Source organism: Nomia melanderi, chromosome 9, assembly GCF_051020985.1.
Source record: "Nomia melanderi isolate GNS246 chromosome 9, iyNomMela1, whole genome shotgun sequence".
NCBI classification, from domain to species: Eukaryota; Metazoa; Arthropoda; class Insecta; order Hymenoptera; family Halictidae; genus Nomia; species Nomia melanderi.
In genome coordinates, this window is record NC_135007.1 from 1,123,577 (window position 1) to 1,148,492 (window position 24,916).

The 24,916-nt window shown below is 29.9% G+C and overlaps 1 protein-coding gene across 3 annotated transcripts in view; it reads right to left on the bottom strand.

The window, feature by feature from the left end:
- Positions 1-7,280: 7,280 nt before the first annotated feature.
- Positions 7,281-24,916, bottom strand: part of LOC116431223 (Transport and Golgi organization 5) — a 29,985-nt gene continuing 12,349 nt past the window's right edge. For 2 of the 3 annotated variants that reach the window (XM_031986348.2, XM_031986349.2), the window contains 4 exons: positions 16,168-16,512; positions 9,585-10,094; positions 9,118-9,384; positions 7,281-8,550 (listed from right to left, as the gene is read on the bottom strand). In XM_031986348.2, the coding sequence (XP_031842208.1) occupies positions 8,419-8,550; positions 9,118-9,384; positions 9,585-10,094; positions 16,168-16,491 (1,233 nt within the window). In that variant the 5' untranslated portion in view covers positions 16,492-16,512 and the 3' untranslated portion in view covers positions 7,281-8,418. The remainder of the gene's footprint in view (positions 8,551-9,117; positions 9,385-9,584; positions 10,095-16,167; positions 16,513-24,916) is intronic. The other variant, XM_031986347.2, reaches the window with a different exon arrangement.

Sequence of the window (24,916 nt, forward strand, 5' to 3'; positions counted from 1 at the left end):
CAATAATGGTATGTGTTTGTTGTAGTCTTGAACCTGATAAAAAGTCGAATTCAGATTTGTTGTTGTATGTCGATTGTCAAGCGTATAGTTAATGAGAGTTGGCACTGAACGATTTGTGTATTGATTTTGAAAAGAGGAAACGGATGTAATCGCTTATGTGAGAGACGTAATACTGTAAAAACGTGTGAAATAAATTTTAAATAAGAAAAAATAGTGATTTTGATCTTACCATACGATAATCAGAAATGGAATCAGTACTTTAAGTACTTAATCAACTAAAAAAATAGAGAAAATCGGAAAAGGAATAATAACGTATTAGAAATGAGTGGATTTGCTAATACTTTCTGAGCGGAAAGAGAATTTATTTACATTGTATTGAGCCATTAAGACATTATAAACGAATTTAAAAGAAATTAAATTGTTGAGCAAAGACAAGTGAAAAAGAGCATCAAATTGTAGTCATAATAGGAAGACGGCCACGGTAAAAACAAAATCACTCTATAATATATAACATATAATTTTTATGATACAAAAAATACGAGAGAATGAGATCGAAAATAATGGAAATAACTTTACTGCGTTAGAAGGAAAAATTGATCGAAGGAAATGTAGTGTATTGGGAAGAAGATAGAAACGTATTGGAGTTTACAACAAAATTATGACGATTGAGAAGTAAAAACATTAATTTGTAATAAACTTTCACTTAAATTCGGATTCAGTCATCAACTGAAAAAAATGTTTAATAAACAATTTAATGAATAATAATTAAAACAGAATTTAGAGTATCTAAAGAATATGGATCTATGAAGAAATATTTTCGAGTTATTGAATGCTTTCACGGATGTAACGCTACAAAAATTTTTGAGAAAAATGAAAATAAACACGAAATTACTGAACATGTCACAGAAAATAGAGAAGAAAAGGTAATATTGAAAAAGCTGAGAGTGAACGACAACAACATTACTAAAAAGTAACAATTGAAAAACAATACAAAAGAACCGTGAAAATAAGAATGGTGATGGCTTCGGGGGGTAAAATTAAATACTTAATACTTACTTACAAGGGAAATTATCGAATTCAGAAATTCAAAAAATTATGAAACTCTATCTAAGTAGAGTAAGTCAAGCATAATACACTGCAATTCTTTCATGCCGAATTTCCTTTTGAAAGAGTGGAACCACCCCTTGAAACAAATTTTTCTCTCCCATGGATTACCTTGAGAACGAAAAAAGGTTTAAACAAAGAATACATTGTTCTTTCGCGTTCATAAAACAAAATAAAATTTTTCAAAATATCCCCAATTCAGTGTTGTCAGCACATGTCTCTTCTGATGCACAGCGCTGCCGCAGTTAACCGATTTATACATACGTGAGACATTGAACATCACTGTCGGTACCTTATGTTCCGCGAAACTATTTTTCATTCTCAATTGAAAACAAAATGTATTACGGAAGTTTTTTTAAAGAATTTCGCAAGGTGGATGCCTGTTCTATCGCATGCTGGAATTATATTTTCTCTTAGGCGCTTAGTTTTTAAAATAAATTGAAAAATATCCGCAAAAACCGGCGCGTTTCGGTTGCCGTTTTGCCTTTCAACATTGTTTCAAATATGTTTAAATGTTTATAATGTCATTAAAATTTATATGATTGTGTTCAGGAAAATCCATAGAATAATGTTGTATAAGAAAAGTTTCAGAAATTTTCATAATTAAGATACAACAAAGGTTCAAAGTTGAAAAATTAAGTTTTTTATTTAGAATTAATTTTCTCAACAACTGTGGGTAATGGAGAAAAACGGATTGCACATTCGAATTCGCCATAAGAAATATTTTTAAGATCAACCATTAAACCATCTGTTATTAGCAACAACAGAACTTTATCGACTTATATGTATAAATGGATGCTTACTAAACTGTGCAATTGAGTTACGTGTATAAATTAGATAGTACTAAACTGAACATTATCAATGATCGTCCCACGTTTTATCTTCTCAATGGTAGCTGATTCGATTTATTATGACTCTCCCATTCAAATGTTGATCAAGAATAGGTCATAAACGTATCGCTCGTAAAATTTGAGTTCCTTGAAGCGTGTTTTCCCCGAACAAGTATTGCCCCGACTGTAAACAGATACTTCGTATAATCATCAAATCGGATCGCAACAGTTTATTACACTCTATTGGAAAGTAACCAATTTCTGTCGATGTTACTCATTGGAACTATATGAGACCTTTTTACGAGTCAAAAGGTGAAGAATGAAATTTTCTGAAAAAGATTAATGCCATTTTTCATTTAGTTGTTAGAGATGCTCCAAACAAGAAAATTGAAAGATACAGTTACAAATTTATTAACCATAAATAAAGTTAAAAAATCGTTAGTGTAGCCGCAACTAGCCGATTTATTCGTGTAAACATGTTACTTTATTTTATTTAGATATTTATATTAATTTTAAATTCACATTCCTCTATTATTTATACACTGTTTGTAAAAAAAGTTGCAGTTGCATTGCATTGAGGAGAGGCAATCGTTAGCAGTCAGAGTCACTACCGGTTTTTTAGTATATTTCACGCAACTATCTTCAATTTTCGATTGAAAACTATATTAATGTGTCTCGGAACCTTTTTCGATGGATTGATGGAAAAAAAAAATGGTCTAAAAAAAGAGGGGTAAATTGGAGCAAATTTTTTTTTCTACGATGAAGAGAAATCTCTGCTAACTATGAGAGTACATGAAGCAAAGTCATTCGTGAAGTATTATACTCATAAGTACTATCATTGCTTATACATAATGCATAAATATAAACCATTAAAGAGAGATGGATAATAAAACGATCATGTATTATTTAAAGTACAGTATATACTTACCTGTAAAGCTTTCACCCTGGTAAAAAATATATACATTTTTTTTAAAACACACAAAAATGTTTCGAAGAATTAAAAGAGCAAATCGAGCGTAACGAAAACTTCGAACTTTCAACAAAACCCAGGAGCTTATGAACAAGCAGATAAAAAAATGCTATTGGTATCTTATTCCTCATGCATTCAACTATCTTAGGGAAACAAATTTTCAGTTTAGGCACAATTTTAGTAATTGACTTTTGGTCAGCTAAAACGGTAAACGTGCTCACAGTGCTGAATCGACGGAATTAAAAATCGGAATATCGAAGCTGGTCAGCTCGTCGACACCACCCCGTTGCATCTGACCGCCCGACCTGTTACCGCCATCACTGAAACAAAAGCCATGCACGGCGTTCTCTAAAAACTCACAAAAACTCGTGCACGTTTTAAAAACCCATCGAAAAACGAGCACGCGAACGAAACGCATAAAAACCCGTCAGAACGTGTTAAGATGAAACAAAATGGAAAAATAATGGAAAAAGCATGTAACATTCACTTCGTTCATTCTCTCCCGTTCGTTCGTTCATCCATAAGTCTCGTTCAAATAAAATGCATATTACATTCTGCCTCGTTCAAATAAAACATATATGTACGAGACTCAATATCATTTAAAAAGAATAACTTCAGATAAAGTGATGAAAGAGCATATCCGACATTGTATGCTTTATGAATTTCGTAAAAACTATGCTGCCGTTACAACAATCAATATTAATTGTGTTTTTCCGAAGCCCTAAGTGTCTGGAAATGTCAACGATGGTTCACTAAATTTTGGAACGGGGACTTTTATACGCAACACGATGAAAAATCTGGAAGTTCGTCTCCTCTTAAAGACAACGAATTGGGGGCTATAGTTGAAAAAGATCTGAGTTTGACAATTGAAGAGATTGCAGAAATTCTTGATGTATTGTGGTTTACAGTTCAAGAACACATTCACAAAATTGAAAAAGTATGCTGATGCGGAAGGTGGGTTCCACATGTTCTTAGCACAGACAATCGAGTATCTGAGAGTTGCTACATGCAATTCGTTTAGTTATGGGGAACGAAAAATGGGTTATGTGTGAAATCCAAACCGGAAACCAGATTTCTACAACATTTTTTAGATACTAAAAAATTGTCCACTTATGAAGACGTCAACAATGGAATTCAAAAGTATTTTAATGAAAAGTCAAGGAATTTCTATAAAAGGGGCATACGAAAGCTCGTTTCCAGATGCCAAAATGTCGTAGACAATTACGGAGATTATCTCATTGACTGAGTGTTTCATATACGATTTAAAAAATTTAAGTAAACTAGTTTTATGAAACGACATTATCTATGGGTACCCCTAACAATTTATTAATTTTACAAATGATACCTTGGTCGTAGTCGTATGGACATGCTCACACGACGATGATTAAGATCGGAAGAATGCAACGGATCGAAAAATGCAATTCACTCGCTTTCTAACAGTTCTGTTTATGCTTAAATTTATGTCAATATTACGATACAGCATCCATGACTACACGTGCACTGATATAAAACACTATACCTTTTCGTTGCTCTAGCCACACCACACAAAAAGATCTTTAATTCTGTTATTTTTTCTTTAACACTAAAACTACCAAACGGGTCAAAATTACCCATTTCTGACGTCTTCTTTTCGCAATTATTCAAAAGAATAGATGTTTCTCTGCGAAACTATTAGAGAAATTAGTGTAGCAATGCGCAAACTCAATTGAAAATCTTAATACATGCACTCTTGGAGTTTCTATAAAAGAATTAAGAAAAGTCACTTTAACTTCTTGGTAGTTTTAGTGTTAATAGCACTCCACAATTTTAAAAGCACATTTTCAAAAAGTTACACATATCTGACTATAGTCAGCGCTGGTACTGAAAAAGTGGAGGTGATAAATACTTGCGATTCTTGTGAAACTGATTATTTCATAAAATTCAAAATTAAAAAAAAATATATAGGTTCATTCGTGATTTTAGAAATTTTTAAGATTTTTAAAGTCTGGTGGATTTCAAGTAACGCCGAGGAATTAATCGAACTAATGATTATAAATAATAATTAACATAAAATCATGTTAGAGGTTAAGGAATATAATTTATAACTAATTTTGTAATTATGACAAATGAATAACAAAAGCAATGCAAACAGATGTAATCAATGGGAATAATTACCTTAATAATCATTAGTAACAAAATAATCGCGCTCTTTTATTACAATTAACTTAGAAATTTCATAATATTGTAGCAACAATGATGTTCAACAGTTTTTAAGAAATACTAGAAATATGCGGGTACTTGAAAATGTGGACCTTATCGGGTTGTAGAATTTTCGGGTCGGATAGGATTTCCGAAAGCAACTCTTAGGTTTAGGTTCTTGAAACAGTTATAAAGAACCGAAATAAAATCATAACTGTTATTTTTCAGTTCTGAAAGAAATACAGTACGGAAGTACAAAACCGAAAAATAACAGTAATAGAACCGATGTAATATAGATTCTGAAAAATCGGAACCGAAACCTATATACCGAATAACAGTTATGACTTTATTTTGGTTCTTCATAGCTGTTTCAGTCGGAACCAATATCTAACAGGTCCAAACAGTTATTTTAAGAATATTTCAATTCCTGGCAGAAACCGAAAATTTCGGATACTTGATACCTGGATCGGGAAGGAATTGGAAACTTTACATTTATAAAATATTGTGTTCAATATACTCGGAATTTAATCGTTGTTCTACTTTCGTGTCGAAACACGGCTCATATTTTCAACATTTTAGGAACCTCGAATTTACCCTTACAATTCCCGACCTAGTTAGAATATCAGATACCCGTTCGAATACTAACTATAGAATTTAGTTTAAAAAATCTCTCGTTTTGCGCGCAATAAGATCAAAAAAAGAAGTGTGTACTCGTCAAACACAAGACGAATGCACCCAGGATATATTTTAATGAAAAACCAAGGCAAAACAACGAAAAATGACATATTTAAACGCAGTTAACTGGTTAAAAAATACGTATTTATTATATAATGATGTAAACGGACAAACAAATTATGTAAGTACGAGAAACTAATGAATTATTTAAAAACGAAAAACTAAAGAATATATTGAGGTCGGAATATAATTACTTTTTAATGTATTTCCCGCTTCTCGCATTTCAAACATTTTATCCAAAAACTAGTATATTTTCAGTACATTTACCATCATTGCATACATGAACAATCCCTCCACTGGAGTAAATGATAATGAAAACGCGTCATAAGAGAGGAAAACATTTCGTTGCAATTTTACTTCGGTTCCACAAAAAATATAAAATCTCCGCTCTGCCATAGATGTAGGTGAAGCAGGATGTTAAAAAGGTATCAAACTTGTACCCTCTCGAGCACTTAAAACTTGTATGAGATATCATTCTCTAGGAGAAGAAAGATCCCAAGAAATCATAAATACAGAATTACTTATGGTAAATATGATAGTAAAGTAATAAAAAATGTAAAATGAAGTTGACCATATTTCGAAAGGCGAATAAAATTTGAAAGAAAATTATATTTAAAAGAATGCTACAGGAAAAATTAATTTATAAAATGCAATTACTATTGCGTGGATTAGTATCTAGAACATAGTTTTTCTCGTTTAGTTAAGGAAGAATGACAATTAAACACAAATTTATTTCCACCGATCGTGATTTTTTGTTTGTGTTATAGTGAAAATAATACAAAATTTAATTAGGATTTATATTTTATTACATTTCTCATATTTATATTTGATATAAATGCTTAAAAATCTATAATTCAGTAATTAATATCAAATCTATATTAGATTATTCGGAAAAATTACGATCTTTTATTAGTGATTTGTTGTCAAAAAATAGTGCAAATCATTTTGTGTATTGTTGCAAAGACAAAATCTTTCTTCCTTCTATAGCTTTATAAGAATGATTAAAGCATAAGGTCCTACTTCAGGTTTAACAACTTCTGTCAAGTACGTAATAGGTAAAAGACATACGTGTAAGGAACTATCGTTTCGCAGTTAATAATAAATTTATTGTATTGTACGTTATGGAAAAAAAATTTAATAGAAACATTTTATGTGTGAGTGTGGATAGTGATTCTTAAAATGTCGAACATGTTTACTTGCGAATCTTTTATTTCTCACGCTAACTTCACTTATTTCAAATTTCTGTAATCACTTACGAACAATTGCAACTGTAGCATCATTCACGCATACGTATGTTTTCTAAAGAAAAAGAGTGTAAAGTGTTAGAAATACAGTTTCCGATTTTTCATTTTCATCATTTTTTCCAAAATTGTAATATTTATTATAATAGCACCAGATACATTTGGTTTAATAAAATGTTAAATAGATTAAAATGTGAACAGTTAGAAATTGTCGAATTTGGATAATTGCAAGTTAGAAATTTTTAATTATAATTAACTTCACACATTGCAATACAGAAGAGACTTAAAATAAATGAATCTTTCAAACTGTCTTTAATTTGTATTTAATTTTATCCCTTCAAAATATATGTAAATTACAAATTACAACACATGTGTTTGGTAAATGCATTACAATGGAAAAGAAAATATTTATCTATATTAAGAGTGTACAATTAAAGTCAAACCATCCGAATAATGGCCTGGTTCTGCAAACAAAAGCTTGTCAACCTATCACATATGGATAATTGGAATAATATTGTATCGTAAAAATATAATATTTTATAACAAACCAAGACAGATAATTTTATTATATATTTAAAGGCCATATACGACAGTCACTTTAAATATATTAATGAATATTAAACATTTTTTCAAAGTATATTTGAAAATTAACAGTATCATATTAGTCATTTCGTAGGTACCTGTTTCCAAATAAACAAGTTTAAATTGCCAGCTTTTCATGATTTGAATATAAACAAGAAGTAAATAATGCAGAAAAAATAGTTACAGTGCTACGATCAACCCATGAAACTGACTTCATCTTTCTACATACTAAACCACAGAAATATTTTTCCCTTTTATTATGGAATACTGACAAATATATTTAATAATCATTACGTATACTTAAAATAATATAATATTTATAAAAAGTGTACCCTTAGCTAAATTTGTATCATTCTTAAACCCATTACAAATGAAGTTATAAACATTACAAATTCTACAAACAATTCTGAAATTGTATGTTCCATTGTCTTTATGAAAGTTACATGTAAAAGTAAAATGCATACACTATATGTTACATGATATTTAAAAATCTTCTCTGACATGTGTATGTACATTTCCATAAACATACATGTTACAGTTACGAGGGTATCTTTAATGTTTACAGTATTTTAGAAAATTAGAACTTAACATTAAATTTTTCATAATTTATTCTTCACTTTGTTATTTTATCTTGCAAACGTGGTATTGTGCAGTTAAAAATTTTACCGAATCATTATTTTTAATATCCTAATTATATATGCTATAACAGCAATTTCATATGTAGTTTGTTTAATAATTGATTTTACGTTTACATTATACATCCTATATTTATTAACTTTTAATCAGTAGACAATTTAGTTCGTTTACGATGATAATTTCTTGCCAATGCATGAATAATGGTCACTAGGAAATAACATACCATCAACATCACAAATTTATCAAATAACCATGAAATGGTTGTTGTCCCATCCTGTAAGTAAGATGTATATTAATAAACATTCAAATATGCAAAACATAATTGAATGGATGCTTAAAAGAAGGGCCTTTGTTAAAAAATGTTTGAAAGTTATTTTTTCTTAAAAAAAAAACACAAAAAAAGACAAAATGTGATATAAAAAACGTTTCTACAAAGACTTCATTTTTAATTATTACCACATATATCAGAAATTAAACATAAAACATAGGTAAACATTGACGACTATACGAAAAAAATGGTCTCTGTTACAAATTTCAGTCGACATACAAAAACCTAATAATTTACTGATTCTACATAGAAATTTGTTGCCCACTAGCAAACAAAAACAAACGGGCTTGCTTCAAATTTGCATTTTTAAAAAGTAATAAATTACTATTATTTGATCATTATTCTCAGTTTTCAATTTGGAGGAAAGACTTATGTTATATCAATCGTCTGTTCAGTGAATAGTATTTTTTCTTAGTATAATTCTTTTTTCAGCCGTCTTCTAAAATTTATGAAATGTAACATAGGCCCTTCTTCTAGACACCCATTCAATTAATGAAAGTAAAGGCCCCATACCGCAGATTTTTCATGCAGTTTCTTCTTCTGTTGAATAAGATACTTTTTCAAAGGCTCTTGGAATTTAGAACCAACATATGGTACAATTGCCAATAACTTAATAAATTTATCTAGAAGTTCCTCATTAAAAGCTATAATTACTGCAAGCTGTTGAATATGCATTTTTATAATAGCTTTCCCTATAAGTGTTGCACCAAAAAATGTCCAAAAAGGAATTAGGTAATGACCACATGTCAGGCCAGCCAAATCAAATAATGGATTGGGAATCTGTAAAAGATTTGTCTTGATAATAAAAAATCGCTAACTTTCCAAAAGGAGGTAATTATAAGGAAATATAAAATTGATATACTTCAAATTGTATTCACATATATAGCACATATTAAAGGTAAATTGTATTTAATATATTATGGAAGAATAGAACATTGTAAAAAAAAAAGTAACATTTTAAGAAAATCATTTTTACTTACTGAAGCACAAGCAAGGATTCCCCAAAAACCTGCTTTTTGTACAAAATGTTTCATAGTTAGTTTTATACGTATCAATAATGATACATTTTCACCATTTTCTAATGCTTCTAATGCTTCCAGTTCTTTCAAATCTTCCTGATCAAATTTTTCATTTTTATTATTCTGTCGGCTAGTTCGCGCAGCTCTAGCCATAAAATATGGTGGTAATTCACCAAGAGCTGTACCAGCACCCCAAAGCATAGCTTCTATGCGCACTTTTCGCATAATATTTAATATGCCTGCTGACCACATTGGATCAATTTTCGTAGGACATATTATTTGATCGGGATATGGTGGTTCAGGGAAATTAAGCGCACCACATTCATATGCAGCCATTGTAACAGCTGCTATATGTGGACCTAAATAAAGTACAAAAGTATGTAAGCCTGTACCAAGCCCTACACTAGAAAGGACACCTAAACCTATCCAATATAACCACCAAATCACTTTGGTCTCCCATGCTTTCAAAATCTGAAAATATAAAAATATTTAATAATATTAATGTGAGTTTCCTATACTGAGTACAAAGACTATGTCAATTTTATATTGTACATTCATTTTTTATCTTATTCTATTTATAATCAATAAGTTTATAATAAATTCTATATATTGGGACCGATTTTTGTAATGATCATTGAAAATAATACGTGTGATCAATATTATGTTTCCAAATTTAATGTGCAATCTAATATTAGATTTACTAATATAGAAATATAAAACTATGTGTTTTTTTTATTATTGAAACGATTTTAGTGTATTATTTAACAATGACAAACAGTGAACCATTTTTGAATATTCGATTATTTCCTTAGTAATAAATAAGCCTTTTGTATATATTAATGGACATGTGAGAATATTTTTCAAGTCAAAGATAACTGCAATTATGTTTTTAAACTTTGATTAATCGCTATAGAAAAAACACTGTGGTATCTGTGTAATTTACGATCCTGGCTATTTCTTCAATGTCATTTAATGTAAATATTTATCCAAATCTATGACGTTCCAACATATTTGCATTGAACACGTGATATTCAAATATACTCGAAGTCATTCGAACTGCTTGAAGTTTAATCGTTTTGTATTATAATCTTTAATTCCTATTATTCGAACGATTTGAGATGTGATTAAATCTTTTTGCATTAAAAAAGGGCATCTTCCGTTAATTGATGATATCTTCATTACATTATTTAATACTAAACAAACCCTTCTGGTGAATGGCAATAAACTAGGCCTTCGTAATTTTTGGTTTGATACTAACCGATAAAAGTAACTTGAGAAAAGGTAATTTAAATGAATTATCATTCAAATTAATTGTACTATTATGAATACAAAGATGACCCAACGGGGTTTCAATTTGTGTTCCTATATAACGATAATTTTATGAATTTTTGCGTATGATCGACATTGATCATCTAAGCGTACTTATTTTTGGCATCGTCATCTGAAGGAAACAACCCTGATTATCAAGTTCTAATAACGACAGCAGAGTAAAGTAAACACTTATTTTTTAAAACTTTCTCTGTGTCTCCAAAATAAACAATTATGCAGTTCGAATTCCTTAAAACATGTAAAATCATATTCCATAAAAAACTTTCATCGTCCATTTTGAAAATTGATCAAAATCTACAACTGGCCACTTTTATTATAATTTGTAATTAAAAAGGTATCACATAATATGTTGCACTCGAAAATAAATAAATTTTGGGTAAAAAAAGTAAAGATCAAGAAAATCCAGTTATGTTCGGTTACTCTTGCGTATGTTTAATGGTTATACTGCAGAATAAAAAAATAAAAATTCTATCAAATGATATGATTTTGTAATGAATATAATAAAACTGTACTCTTACAGTTTAAATTTTGAGTTCTGTTATTATTTAGAAAAAAAACCAAAGTTTTATCATTATTACTGTCTAACAAATGTAAGTATAATACTTTCGTTCAAAGTTTTGATTACATTGTTGTATTTCAGATTTAATTAGTAACATGTAATTATTTTATAATGGCAACACTGGATCATCATTTTGTAATAATTAAGAAATAATTATTAGTAAAAATAATAAGTAATTTTTACAATAAATAGTAAAATAAAATAATTCGCTATATACTTCGATTTAACCCAAAGTAAGAAAATAGTTTCATGTACACACTGTTTCGTTTTATTGGATACAGTAAAATGTCTCACAAGGGATTAAAGTGATAAAAAGAATATTTTAATTATTTATATCATTTAATGTGAATTAATAAATAATTTTTCTGTAGATACAGTAATGGAAGAGATATCAAAGTCCAATTAATTTTTTGTAAATGAATTTTTGTTTATAACATGATAACATTTGGTGAAGCGAATATTAAAAATGAGTTAAATCATCGTGGCTCATATGTAAATATTTAAGTACTTGAGTTTTAAGTAATTATATTGATCGACAGCATTAAATCATCTTTCACGTCTTTGAATTTCTTGTAGTCAATTCTAATAGAAATGGCAGTATTTGAATTAAAGTATTTTTGAACCTACCAGTTTATCTATATAAATAGGTTAATACTTTCTATGGGAAATGCTTAGATAAATCAATTAGTGTATTCAACATTCCGTTAAAAAAAAGTTGACACAGATGTTATTGAAAAAATTAATTCTTTCAAAAACATAGTTAGAATTAAATACACCCTGTTAAAAGACATATGCAGAGAAAAGTAACTTCAAAATTAATAGCAAATAATAACAATTCAAAACGAATGATGGCAAATTGTAGCAAACATCGTGTGAGCGTGCTGTGAGAAAGAAACTGTATATTACAGGTTCACAACGAAATAGTTTCAATATTTTGGTATCATATTCTACTCTTCCGAATTATGGAAAATGATCATAGTATAAAGATAGACCCCGAAATTCTATGCTTTTGAAATGCAAACATTCTGTTTACATCGAAAGTTTATTCGTATAATTGGCACACATAAAAAGTGTTATGAATGTTCATTGTTGTCTTTTTTTATTGGAAGTAAACGATGTAATAAAGCAAATCATTTTGATAATGTAGACTAAAGAAAAATAAAAACGAAAGGTATAAAATATTGATGTTTTAATTAATTCGTTAATACGTGAAGTTAATATTTATCTGTACGATACTAAAATAAGTGATCCTGATAACTCCATTTCAACTACAATACATTCAGATTCAAATTAATTTATTATGACATACGTTATCTTCAATGTCAAGGTTACTTACTTTGCTACATTACTTGTAATGAGAACAAAAATGAAAGTGTAGAATATAATATCAATGTTTGATCTCCTATAGTGGTAATAATGTTTAATCGAAAAATGCAAAAACAATTAATAATGAAGAAAAACAAATTAGAACATATTTTAGGACAAAAATAAAAATATATAAATATTGTATTAGTAAATAATTAAATTAATTCTGTTTTCAACATTTACAAACAGTTATAGGATGAAAATTATATTAATATTATTAAAAAATTCATATTAGTTTTGCCATTACAAAATAATACCACATTAGTTAAATAGTTTACGATGTATGCAGACTTTCTTCAATCATTCTACATTAAGATATGCACATATTTTCATTGTCTGCGTTTTGCGGGAGATATAAGTTCATAAACACATGCAATCAGTCAGGAGTGGTTTTTAAAATGCAATTTATAATGTACTCGCGTAATATGTATTACTTTAATTTCAATTTTTATTACAAACAGTTTAGCAATGTATAGTTTTTTATGAATTAAAAATATAAAGTATGGAAGGTCTTTTTCTAAACTATAGGATTAGCAATTTACTGTAGAAGCTTATGAAGTTATTATCACACGGGTTGCGTTTTTAGTTTAATTCAAGGAATATTCGAATACTCCAATGTTTAATGTTATACAACTCATAAACTACTTTCATTTATTGTATAGGGTGTTCCACGGAACTGGACCCAGCTGTATCTTTGAAAAAATTGATATAGAAAAAACTGTCATAGGACAAAATTAAATGTTGTTAAAGATTACAGATTTTTATGAAACTTTTAAGCATTTTTGTGTATCGGTGTAGTTGCAAAGTGCAGTTGCATTTTTTCTTTAACGTAAAATTCTAATTTTAAATACATTAATCGATAGAGTTTTTCATCCTTATAAAACATATTAATAATGTTATGTTTGGAAATTGTTAATCAGTATAGAGTTCAAACTAGTAGAAAAACTTCGTTTTAAGAATGACGAATTATATATCAGGAGGCTCTGATTAGACAACATTATTCAACAAATTACACATTTCTTGTATATTCAACATTCAATAGACGATTCTTTTAGGTTCTTTTGCATCGAATATACATCTCAAAGTCAGTTCTCTGTATAATCTTAATAGAAAGACACGAAAGAAATTTTAACCTTGAAAATTATTTATGCATTAATTATAATAGTTATAGGAATACTTCTTCCAAAAATGATTTTATAAAATCTCCCAAATAGAATTATATACATTCACACATTATTACATGCATTAACCATGTCTAAACGTTTTTTCAACCAGGTAAGGCAATTGTGACGTAATAATTTGTTCTAATATGTTTCAGTTTATTCGGAAATTTATAGATGTAACACAATTTCTATAAATTCAAAAAATTTCAATTTTTGTTTTTAAAATTAAATTTCATAGAAACTGAAGATAATGAAGAAAAACGGGTTACAAATTTAGCTCGAAAATCTGAAAGAATTACCTACTGAATATTCAAATACAAGATATTCGATAGCATTGTTTTGTGACAGGTAGTTCAATGGACATGACGATAAACTAAAAATATTTGTTCAAAGTTTCCAGGTGTAAGCCGTGCCCATTAGGAATTGTTCCCCGACATTTCACTAGTATTGCAGCTGGCATCATCAGGGAGTTTGAAGACTCGCTAATACTCATTAGCTAGAATCAGTGCTTCCTATTTAAGCATACCTTGCTCAGAGTTACGGGTGAATGATCACCAATCCGGTGTTTTTAATTGGTCAACTGATCAATAAAAAATACGAGGTGGGTGATCCAAATTGAGCTGACAAGGGAACCTTTTTAATCAGCACACGTCGATTTTGAAAAAACCTATGTGAGACATAGTTTTTAAGAAAATATTTAACATTTATTTTTCTTATAAACCAACATCCCGTTTAAACGAGTGAAAACACCCCTTAAAGTCGAGGGTTGAAAGTATATTTTTTACAATATCTCTGAAACTAGGGGGCGCAGAAAATAAATCTAGTTTTAAGATGAATAATTTACAAAGAAAACTTCTTTTCTGCGCTCTCTAGTTTCAGAAATACTGTAAAAAAATATACTTTCAACCCTCAACTTTGAGGGGTGTTTTCACTCGTTTAAACTGGATGTTGGCTGATAAGAAAAATAAATGTTAAATATTTTCTTAAAAACTATATCTCATGTTAGTTTTTTCAATATCAGAGTGTGTTGGTTAAAAAGGTTCCCTTGTAAGTTGGTAACCACAGTCCCTGTTGTAATTGTTGTGATGTTTCGTGATTTTCAGTGTTCCTCTGTGTTTCCTCTGACAGAAACCTATGGTTTTTGCTTTATTTTAGTTTTGTCATACAGGATTTTATGTGCCGTAGTTATCTGGTGTTCAACCACGGCTGATTGTGTGTATCGCAATCTGGAGCATCTGTCATATTGTTTGAGTTGTGTGCTCACGTTTCTGCCAGTTTCACAGATGTAAACTTTTCTGCAAAGGCATGGTATCTTGTAGACACAGATTGTGTTTTACCGATTCTATTTGTAACTTCTTGTATGTTGAGGAGGAAGGTCTGTGAAGTGAAAGGTTTTTGGAAGCGAGGTAAGTTGTGATGCGTGTTTCCTGTTCTTTTTGTTTCCTTGTGTGTCATCCGTGGGTTGTAACTATTCTGAATTAGGGTGCTTCTTCTGATTAATTGATTAGAAACAAAAATTGATCAATTAAAAACACTGTGTTGGTGATTACCCAGCCGTAATTCGGAGCAAAGTATACTTAAATAGAAATCACTGATTCTGGCTAACCGGTATCAGTGAGTCCTCAAACCCTCTGATGATACTTATTGCAATTTCTAATGGACATGGCTTACACCCGGAAATTTTAAACACTTCTCACAGTATTCCTGGCCGCGAAAGCCTCAAACAAATCGTAAAAATATTTTGCAGAACCTTTTCTACATCAGTAGCAAAAAATTAGAATACAATTCTGAAGAAGCTAATTTGAAAGCAAAATGGAATGGATTTTTTTCTTTGTGATCTATTTTTAATACGAATAAAAAATGCTAATAAATTTTATGAAAAACCAAGCTTAACAGTATATGTGATTTCATGGTTGAATACATAAATATCATACACTATCAACAGTTTGGTAATATTGTTTGGTACACTGATCAGTAAATGACGCTCTGTTTAGGCAAAGAGAAAGTTTGTACTTTAAAAACTAAAATCGTGTGTTCTATCCAAATTTATGAATTTCGTCATAAAGGAAAATTTTAAAATAACTTAAAATGTTTAAGAAATAACAATTTAAAAATATTAAACATTTACCTGTTGATGAGGGCCAACAATTCTACTTAACACCAGAAACAACACAATTAATGAAACTATACTCCATACTGTTTTTTTATAAAGTAATGTCTTATTTCCTAGACTGAGTATATTACTAAAGAGTTCCCGAAAAAAGTAATTGAGAGTAGTAATTGGATGTTGCCACAATGTTAGACATTCGGGATCTATAGAACATTCCTTATTTAAATTATTTCGATCTCTTGAAAATTGTGTAAACGATTTCTTTGCTTCTATATTTGGTTGAGCACCGTTAACAGGAATTGAGTCCTTCACACGCTGAATGGCAGTGGTATTTTCCAACATGGTATCGTTTGGTTGATAATTCTGCAATTAAATAAAAAGTAGCTTAATTATATTCAAACAAGCAATTTCTTCTTTATATAAAAATAAATTGGAGGTACGCAATGAAGTTTCCGAAAAAAATTCTACACTTTTATTTTGTATTAATAACATAGAATTTCAAAGAGGAAGATTGGTTGCAACTTTTCTCATAAAAATTCTGATAAGTTTTCATGAGAAATAACTGTAAAAAAATATGTTCGATGAATAATCTTTCACTGACAATCATTCTTTTTAACGGGTTGGAAATAACATTTAATGTAAAAAATGGAACATGTATTCAAATATTTCGAAAACCATTAGGTTTGATAATTTTTTTCTTGATTCTGTGGTTTTGAATTTGGTATTCAGCTACAAAAGGTTAACAAAGAGAACATTTTGTAAGTAATGTCTTAAAAAGTTGGATACTTCTGAATACTTTAAAATCCCGTATGTTTATGAACTGTATGTATATGTATTGTAAAAGATGTTATCGAGAACGTACTTTAGAAGGTATCGTAGTCTTTTACAATGTTGTAAAAAATAACACAACTTCTGTCAACAGCCAGTGTAGTAGCACAAGTGCAAATATAACGTGCTCTGCTCACAGAAATTACATTGAACAGAAAAATACAATGTATAAAACATATGTAAACAATGTCTTTGGTATAAAGAAACATTTCAGTCCAACCATATTATCACATTAACAACATACGTATTATGCCAACAAACTATGAAACAGAATCTTCCTATAGGAATTCCTATATCTACTTTCATATATTATTTGTTAAGGCATGAATTTTGTACAATTTTCAGAAAATCAGTAACATGTTTGGTAATGTTTCAAGATGACATACTATAATTGTCATGCAATTATCTTTATTATTTATTAAACTCTTCTATATTTTCGAATGTATGTACAATTTCAATGTATGTTGCGATTTACGTATTTTCATTTATCTAGAAAGAAATATATAAAGATATTTCATGTTTATATTCTGAACAACTTTTCCTTATACGTGTTACCGTCGTTCGGCCTTAGTTTTTGAGATATATGCATAAATATTTTTAACATTATGTACTTATATACTATTTTGTAGTTTCTTCGGGATTTAGCTTACATTTTAGTTAAATTATGGTTGGGTTTGATTTGTAATAAATTTTTAAATAAGTAAATATTTTAATTTCGTAATAAATAAAATAATAACTGCAATTTATAATTTTGGAACTTAACATTAACCAGTAGCTGACCGTTTTACAACGGTTGAGCTAAGTCAACTCACCCCAATCTAAACTAAATCTGGCGCATGAACTACAGAATGTAATATACAAGGTAGACCACGAAGCGTGATCTAAAATAACATGGTTCAAGAAGAGCTTTAACATGATTATACCAAAGTTTTTGTCAACCCTTTTTTTTCCAGAGTTATCAAGGTCCACTTCAGTACACGCAGATCACGAAACACTACTAACACTTCATGTCCATTATCATTAAATGTATCGCAGGGTACAGAACTAAATGTTTACGAATAGTACGTGAAAGACCAAGTCAATAATGACCAATACTAATCTATCAACAGCTCTAGAAAGTGTACAACAGTGTGGCTTGCCATTCCTCTTTAATAATCTTTAAGAATCTTGCAAAGCTCTTCCAACTAAGATTTTTCTTCAATCTTTTTAGATTCAAAAAAAAATATTTGTTATGATGCTTATCGAATTCATCTCAGTACCCTCCAAAAGATGGGTGTAAAAAAATTGTACGTGTACTCTGTAAAAAACTGAAGATGACCTTGATAAGTCTGGAAAAAAAGGGTTGACAAAAAATTTAGTAGAATCATCTTAAAGCTCCCCTCGAACTACGTTGTTTTAGCTAAAAAAATTTCGGTCGATCCGCCAGCAGCAGAATAACCTAAGCTGATCACGCTTTGTGGTCCACCCTGTATATAAATCATAAATTAATTTCATATTTGAGTTATTTTTCAATTAAGTTAGGAGTAGGATTGGGTTAGATTTAGCATGAAAAAATATAATACTAAACTTTGCTTCGTAACATTATGAACGGAAACTGAAAAAATGTCTGCTATTACGTCAACAATGCTGCAATTTTTGTTTCGAAATCATATTTGCGTCGCATATAAAACTGACTTATATAACCGACATGATGCTCCTTCCGTGTCCCATATCGTGGAATATTGGCTCTATATGCTATACCTATAGATATAACAAAGTATCGTGCCAACAATGTTTAACATCTTTTAGACTTAATGCTCCATTATGTGAATCTACATAGCTCATTTTATGCTTCATACTCAACTGTTTATAGCCTTCTCGTTTATGCGCTTTCCACCAATCTGATACAACTATAATACCTGGTTTAACCTATTCTTTGATAGCATAGAGTAAAGTGTTAAATGATCTCTTCGAAACTAATTCAATAAAGGCTATTGAATATATTAATAGATTAAGAACACGGTGATTACGATACATTTTTTTACACTGATGATTTATCCAAGTATTGTGGATAAAATATATTTCACTTTTCTTTAATCTAGTAACTCTTAAACGTCACATAGCTACTGTTTATAAACAAAATAGGCGTTGTGTACCGTACGGAAAAACGTATCCTGCAAGGAAACCTTTCAAACCCGCACACATCCATTTTGATAAAACTTTTTGTTATTAATCCTCGTCGCAAAAGTGTCACACTGTATCCACCCTCGGTTGAACATTGTAGAACCGGGGAACATAATTTCAAAATAAAATATGTTTTTCCTGTAAATATATCTTTTAAGCGTGGGTTTGTAATATATTGTACTTTTAACACTAAATCGACCGGTGGTTAAGGCAGAGCATTTTTGTTGACGGCTGGCAATATATTGCAAGTTTGCAGAAAGAGAAGGTGAACTATAAATTCTACTAACATATGACCCCAGAAAAAATATATAAATCTATAAAGATTGTTGATAATAAATTTGTAGTAACAGTAGTTCCTCAAAAAGATATTTGTCCTTAAGGTAAAACATAACCTGAACATGCTGTAGTTATTGATAACAGTAAAATTAAAATTCCAAATAACTGTTAGGATTAATAACACGGGCTTGAAACGGACCAGCCAATAACTGTTAATAACTGTTGGGGTAGAGTGGAAATAAAAATCCTGTTTTTCGTATAAATAATTGTAAAATTTAATAAAATGATAATCCAGGAATGTCTTTTTATTTTTCGTAAACCATAATAATCGTACTTTACTTTTGCACTGCTTCGTGATTGATATTATTATTTTTTTATTAAGTTATAGTATAAAATTTTTGTTCACTCAAAATGGACTTTCCGCCCTATACACGGGTCAACAAGTTCCTACTACTTTACAACTGACTTTCTATGTAATATAAAATTAAGTAAGTAAGGAACTCTATTCTAATTAAAAAAGCTTTAATAAATATTTAATATATCCTTCTTCGCATATACGACTTATTCTCTAGCAATTATTCTTTAGCTACTCTACATAATTTCATTTTGTTATCTATTATCCCTTTTGCAACGTATTTCATTATATTCAAAGGTTTAATGCCGCGATTAGTTTGCAGTTTGTGGCACAGCACTCGTATAAATGGATTTTGAATGAAGGGACGATAAATCTCTATACTGGGTAATAAGTTCCAATAAGCGACTTTTTGCCCCAATGGTACGTATATCCATACCTTTTTCGATATATATGTTCCGGGCAATATGATAAAGCGGGAGTTACACATAACCCTCGGTGATTATGTATAATCATTCTCCAATGTTATTGGTGATTATGCATAATTTCCAGGGTACTATTGCCGGATTAGTCAAATTTACTGTAACATATACATTGAAAAAAATATTACCCAGAAATAAATCGAAGCATGTACATATTGCTATTAATACACTTACTTAATTCGCTGTTAAACAATAATTTATGAGAAACAAGAAAAAACGTAACGCACTTTTTTTTTACTCTTGGATACAAATAAGCACAAAATCGTTGTGACACAAAGTCATAAAAATGCTTAAAATCGAATAGCAACGTTTGCAATGTTTTCTAACAATTGTTGACTGAATTGTGTATTGCAACGCTCAGTCAACTGATAAGCAAATAGTGATTATCAACTCGGGACTTCTTACCCACCGGATTTTCAGCCCCACTTTACCATATATAATGGGCTCAAGTAAAATAATTATGAAGGGCCGAAAAAATAACGGTCCTATGACCGATATTCTATACATAAACGACCATAATCGAAATAGATATATATAGACGGAAATGTTGGCGTATTACAACAATTCTTAGAAATATCGATCCTCCATAACTGTTTCAAGGACTGAAATCGATAAAATAACTGCTTTTCCAGCATTGTTAACAATTTAGAAGTGATTTTAATCTCCAAGAAAGTCTAAACAAGTGTTTTTATCCTATGGGATGGTTAAGTGTTAACACGTTAAACGCCACGCCGGTCCCTAGGGACCGGCGTTAGACTTTTCGTTCAGGCGCGGCCGGTCCATGCGGACTTTAGGTTCATATTACACGACCGCGCGCGTCGGTCCTTACGCACTGATATGAGACTAAATATTTTGCTTAGGCGACATCGCTTTTTGTTCACTCAAGACTTGAAAAAAAAAGAATATAATATTTAAAAAAAGTTAATGTAGTTTATTAAAACAGGGTAAACAGAGGTGTGGTTTGCTTTTACATTCATTGCAGAAGGTGCTAACTTTTTGTGTTAAATTCTTTGCCACCTTTGAACCTAATATTCGGGAATTATTATTATAACATTGAGAAAACTCCGGTCTTCAAGCCGATATTTCGGCTCGTCCGTTAGTGGTGACGGCCGCGTCTGGGCCTGAACGGAACGACAAACAAGTCGGGCTGGGCACTTAACGTGTTAACCTGTTAACACGTTGACTGTTACGAAAAGCTTCAGCTTCATGTGTAATGTTTTTTTGCAGCGAAGATACAAAGAAATGATTATCAATTATTTGGTACTACAATTCTTAAGTTACACTATTGTTAAACATTTAGTTGAACATTTTTATTGGATGTCAGTTCTCTTACGAGGTATAATTGTTTTAAAGTCATTTGGAAGCTCCGGTCATCGGTGACCACTGTGGCAGTCAACGTATTAACTGTGAAATTTAGTTTAAAAAATCTCTCATTTTACGTACAATGAAATAAAAAAATGAAGCGTGTACTCATCAAATGCAGGACGAATGCACACAGGATATATTTTAATGAAAAACCAAGGCAAAACAACGAAAAATGACATATTTCTCTGAAAACATAAAGAATTCATATTAAAGAATTAATATCATTTCAAGCTTAAAGACGACGTGTATACTCGTCAAACGCAGTTAACTGGTTGAAAGACACAACGCAGTGGAAAAGGACCTTGACAGACAGAGGGTCTCAAAGCTACTTAAAGAAAAGTGTCTAAGTACAGGAAGGGGATTATTTTTAGGTATAGACGGATGATTGGCGTGGGTGAAAAGGTCATCATAAAAGGTATTAGTAGCTCTGTCGTAACTTTTAGTTATAATCGTGTATAGTTTTTAAGATCTTATATATACTGTATACAATATTTTCCTATACTCAATTGTATCTCTACATTGTTGCTTGTATTAACATAATTTTGGTTAACAAAATAGCTATTTTTACATAGATTACAATTATTTTTGTCTTTCTTTCTAGGTAAATGCGACGTGAGATGTAACATACATTGAAACTGAACATATATAAAAGATATAGAATATTATAATGAATAATAAAGACAACTACGTAACAATTACCAAAACATTTTTGTATTAGACAACAGTTAAGGATATCTGCATAAAGATGACCAAAACGTTTGAAACATTACCAAACATTTGTACAAAATTATAAAATTCTTGGTCTTATATAATATGATCTATGATCTATGATGTGATTATATGATCTAATATAATGATCCAACAATTTTTTACTTTGCAAATCATTTGAAATCAGTGAACTCCAAATGGAAATAGCCCCTTGAGAGGAAACCAACCTATAAGACGAAAATTACATTCGCATTTTAGCTGAAATTTGTGGGGCAAAATTCTAAAGTGGTTTTATCTCAAGTCAAGTTATTTAAAGATGTCAATAGGTGCATTATTTTTGGGAATATAGCGTATTTGGCAAACCACATTACGATTGACCTAAATGCTCACTTACGTGACTAGGCCCGGATTAGACGTTTCGACTTCGGAGAGAAAATTTTGGTTCCCCTATTCTACAATATTTCTCTAATAAATAAAGAACAGAGGAAATATCATAGGAGACCAAGAAAATTAACTATACTGGTCAGAGAAAAGTCAGCTGCGACGAGAGGAATTTTCTTTAATTTAATTGCAATGAAATGGGTCACCTACAAACGGATTCCAAGAAGCCGAAGACAGGACGAGGTTCTCGTTTTACATACAATAACCGTAGTCATCGTGCACAGGGCTATACTTAAGAAAAATGTTTAACTTAATTTTAAAATAAAATAATTATTACGTTAGAACGAATATCTATACGAGTTTTAGTATGTTATTGTTTGCCATTGATTCATGCGCAAAATATATAAATATTATTATATTTATGGTAATCAGTTAACCGTGGAATTTAGTTTAAAAAATTTCTCGTTTTTCATGCAATAAAATGAAAAAATGAAACCTATACTCGTCAAACCAAGGACGAATGCACATAGGATATTTTAATGAAAAACCAAGGCAAAACAGAAGAATGATATATTTTTCTGAAAAAATAAAGAATTCAGCGTTGAAAGAATTAGTACCATTTCGAGCTTTAAGGTAACGTGTATACTTGTCAAACACAGTAAATTGGTTAAACGGTTTTATTGGCAACGAAAATCCAATATTAATGTAAAAAATAAAAGTAAACGTTAACGTAATTTTTAAGATACTTAAGACAAAAATCTCGTATATCAAAAAATCAATTCTTGCTTTTCTGTTTATATGAATAGTATAACGCTTCAAAAATATGTTCTTAAAATCATTTAGTCATATTCGAGAAAGTAACAAACTTAGAAAGTTGTTCAGTGTTACGCAATAATGACTGGTGATAATAGCAATAGTTTAGTGAAAGTATCAAAATTGAGAAAAGTAAACATGTTGGACATGTTAAAAGACGCATGGATATTCAACTCAAAAATATTTAAAACAAAGAGAGAAACATACAGAAACTTAAATGGAATTTGATTATTGAAATAAAAAATTTAAACTGTATCTAGAAACTACATTTTCAATTTGTATGCACGATAGCTCAATAAATAATTGATCAATTAATTTCAAATAAGGCTCATTTTTTTCATGATGCATTTCTCTACGGATTATTCTGATCATATTTACATTATTTTTTATTTACATATACTACTTTTTAAATTCATATAAATCAAACTAATTGACTTAAACAAATTCATTTTCGTATTAGGAACGTAAAACTTGAATAATTTTTTATCATTTTTGTCAGAAATTAATGTAATTCCAGTACAAAGTGGAATAAGTGTTACACTGCACGTCAATAATTGTTGCACTACCAAAGAGGATGACAACAATTCTATATAATTTGATTTAATAGCGGCAGAAATATAAATAACACAATTTTTTCTACTTTTTGAATATATCTCTGTACCTATAAAATATTAAACATGCATAGTTAATACTTTTCGTGACGATAAGTAGAATTTTTACGTGGTTTTATAAATACAATGAGTCACAAGAGTGTTCATACCTCCTGAACTGCCGAATTTAAACCATTGATATTTGTTTATAATGCAAATTTCAAAGTTCTTATCGACAGGAATACATGTTGGAATTACGAAGCATTCAAACTTATATAAACTTTATTGCAAAACAACATGTCAATATAACAAGAATGTAATTTTACTAATGTAATTTTTAAAATTGGTCTCACAAGAGTTTTCGTACCTATACAAGTTATACTAAAAATACAATTAATGTATTAATAACTAATATTTGGTTGAGCCTTCTTCGCATTTTATAATACTTTTGAAACGATCTAAATCATTAGGCTTGTGAGACCGATTTTGTTTCTTTTTGTGTAAAATTACATTTTTACTATATGGACATGTTGTTTTGCAATAAAGTATATATAAATTTGAAAGCTTTGTAATTCCAACAAATATTCCTGTTGATGAAAACTTTGAAATTTGCATTGTAAATAAATACCAATCTTCTAAATTCGGCAGTTCAGAAGGTACGAATATTGTGACTCACTGTACATGTGTTTATTCCTATTTTGTTTTACTTATATTTTTTGCGAAACATTAAAATCCAATATAGAATCACTCGAAAGATTAAGGAGTTTAAGAAAGTTTACAAATAAAAAATGTATACTTGTATAATGTAT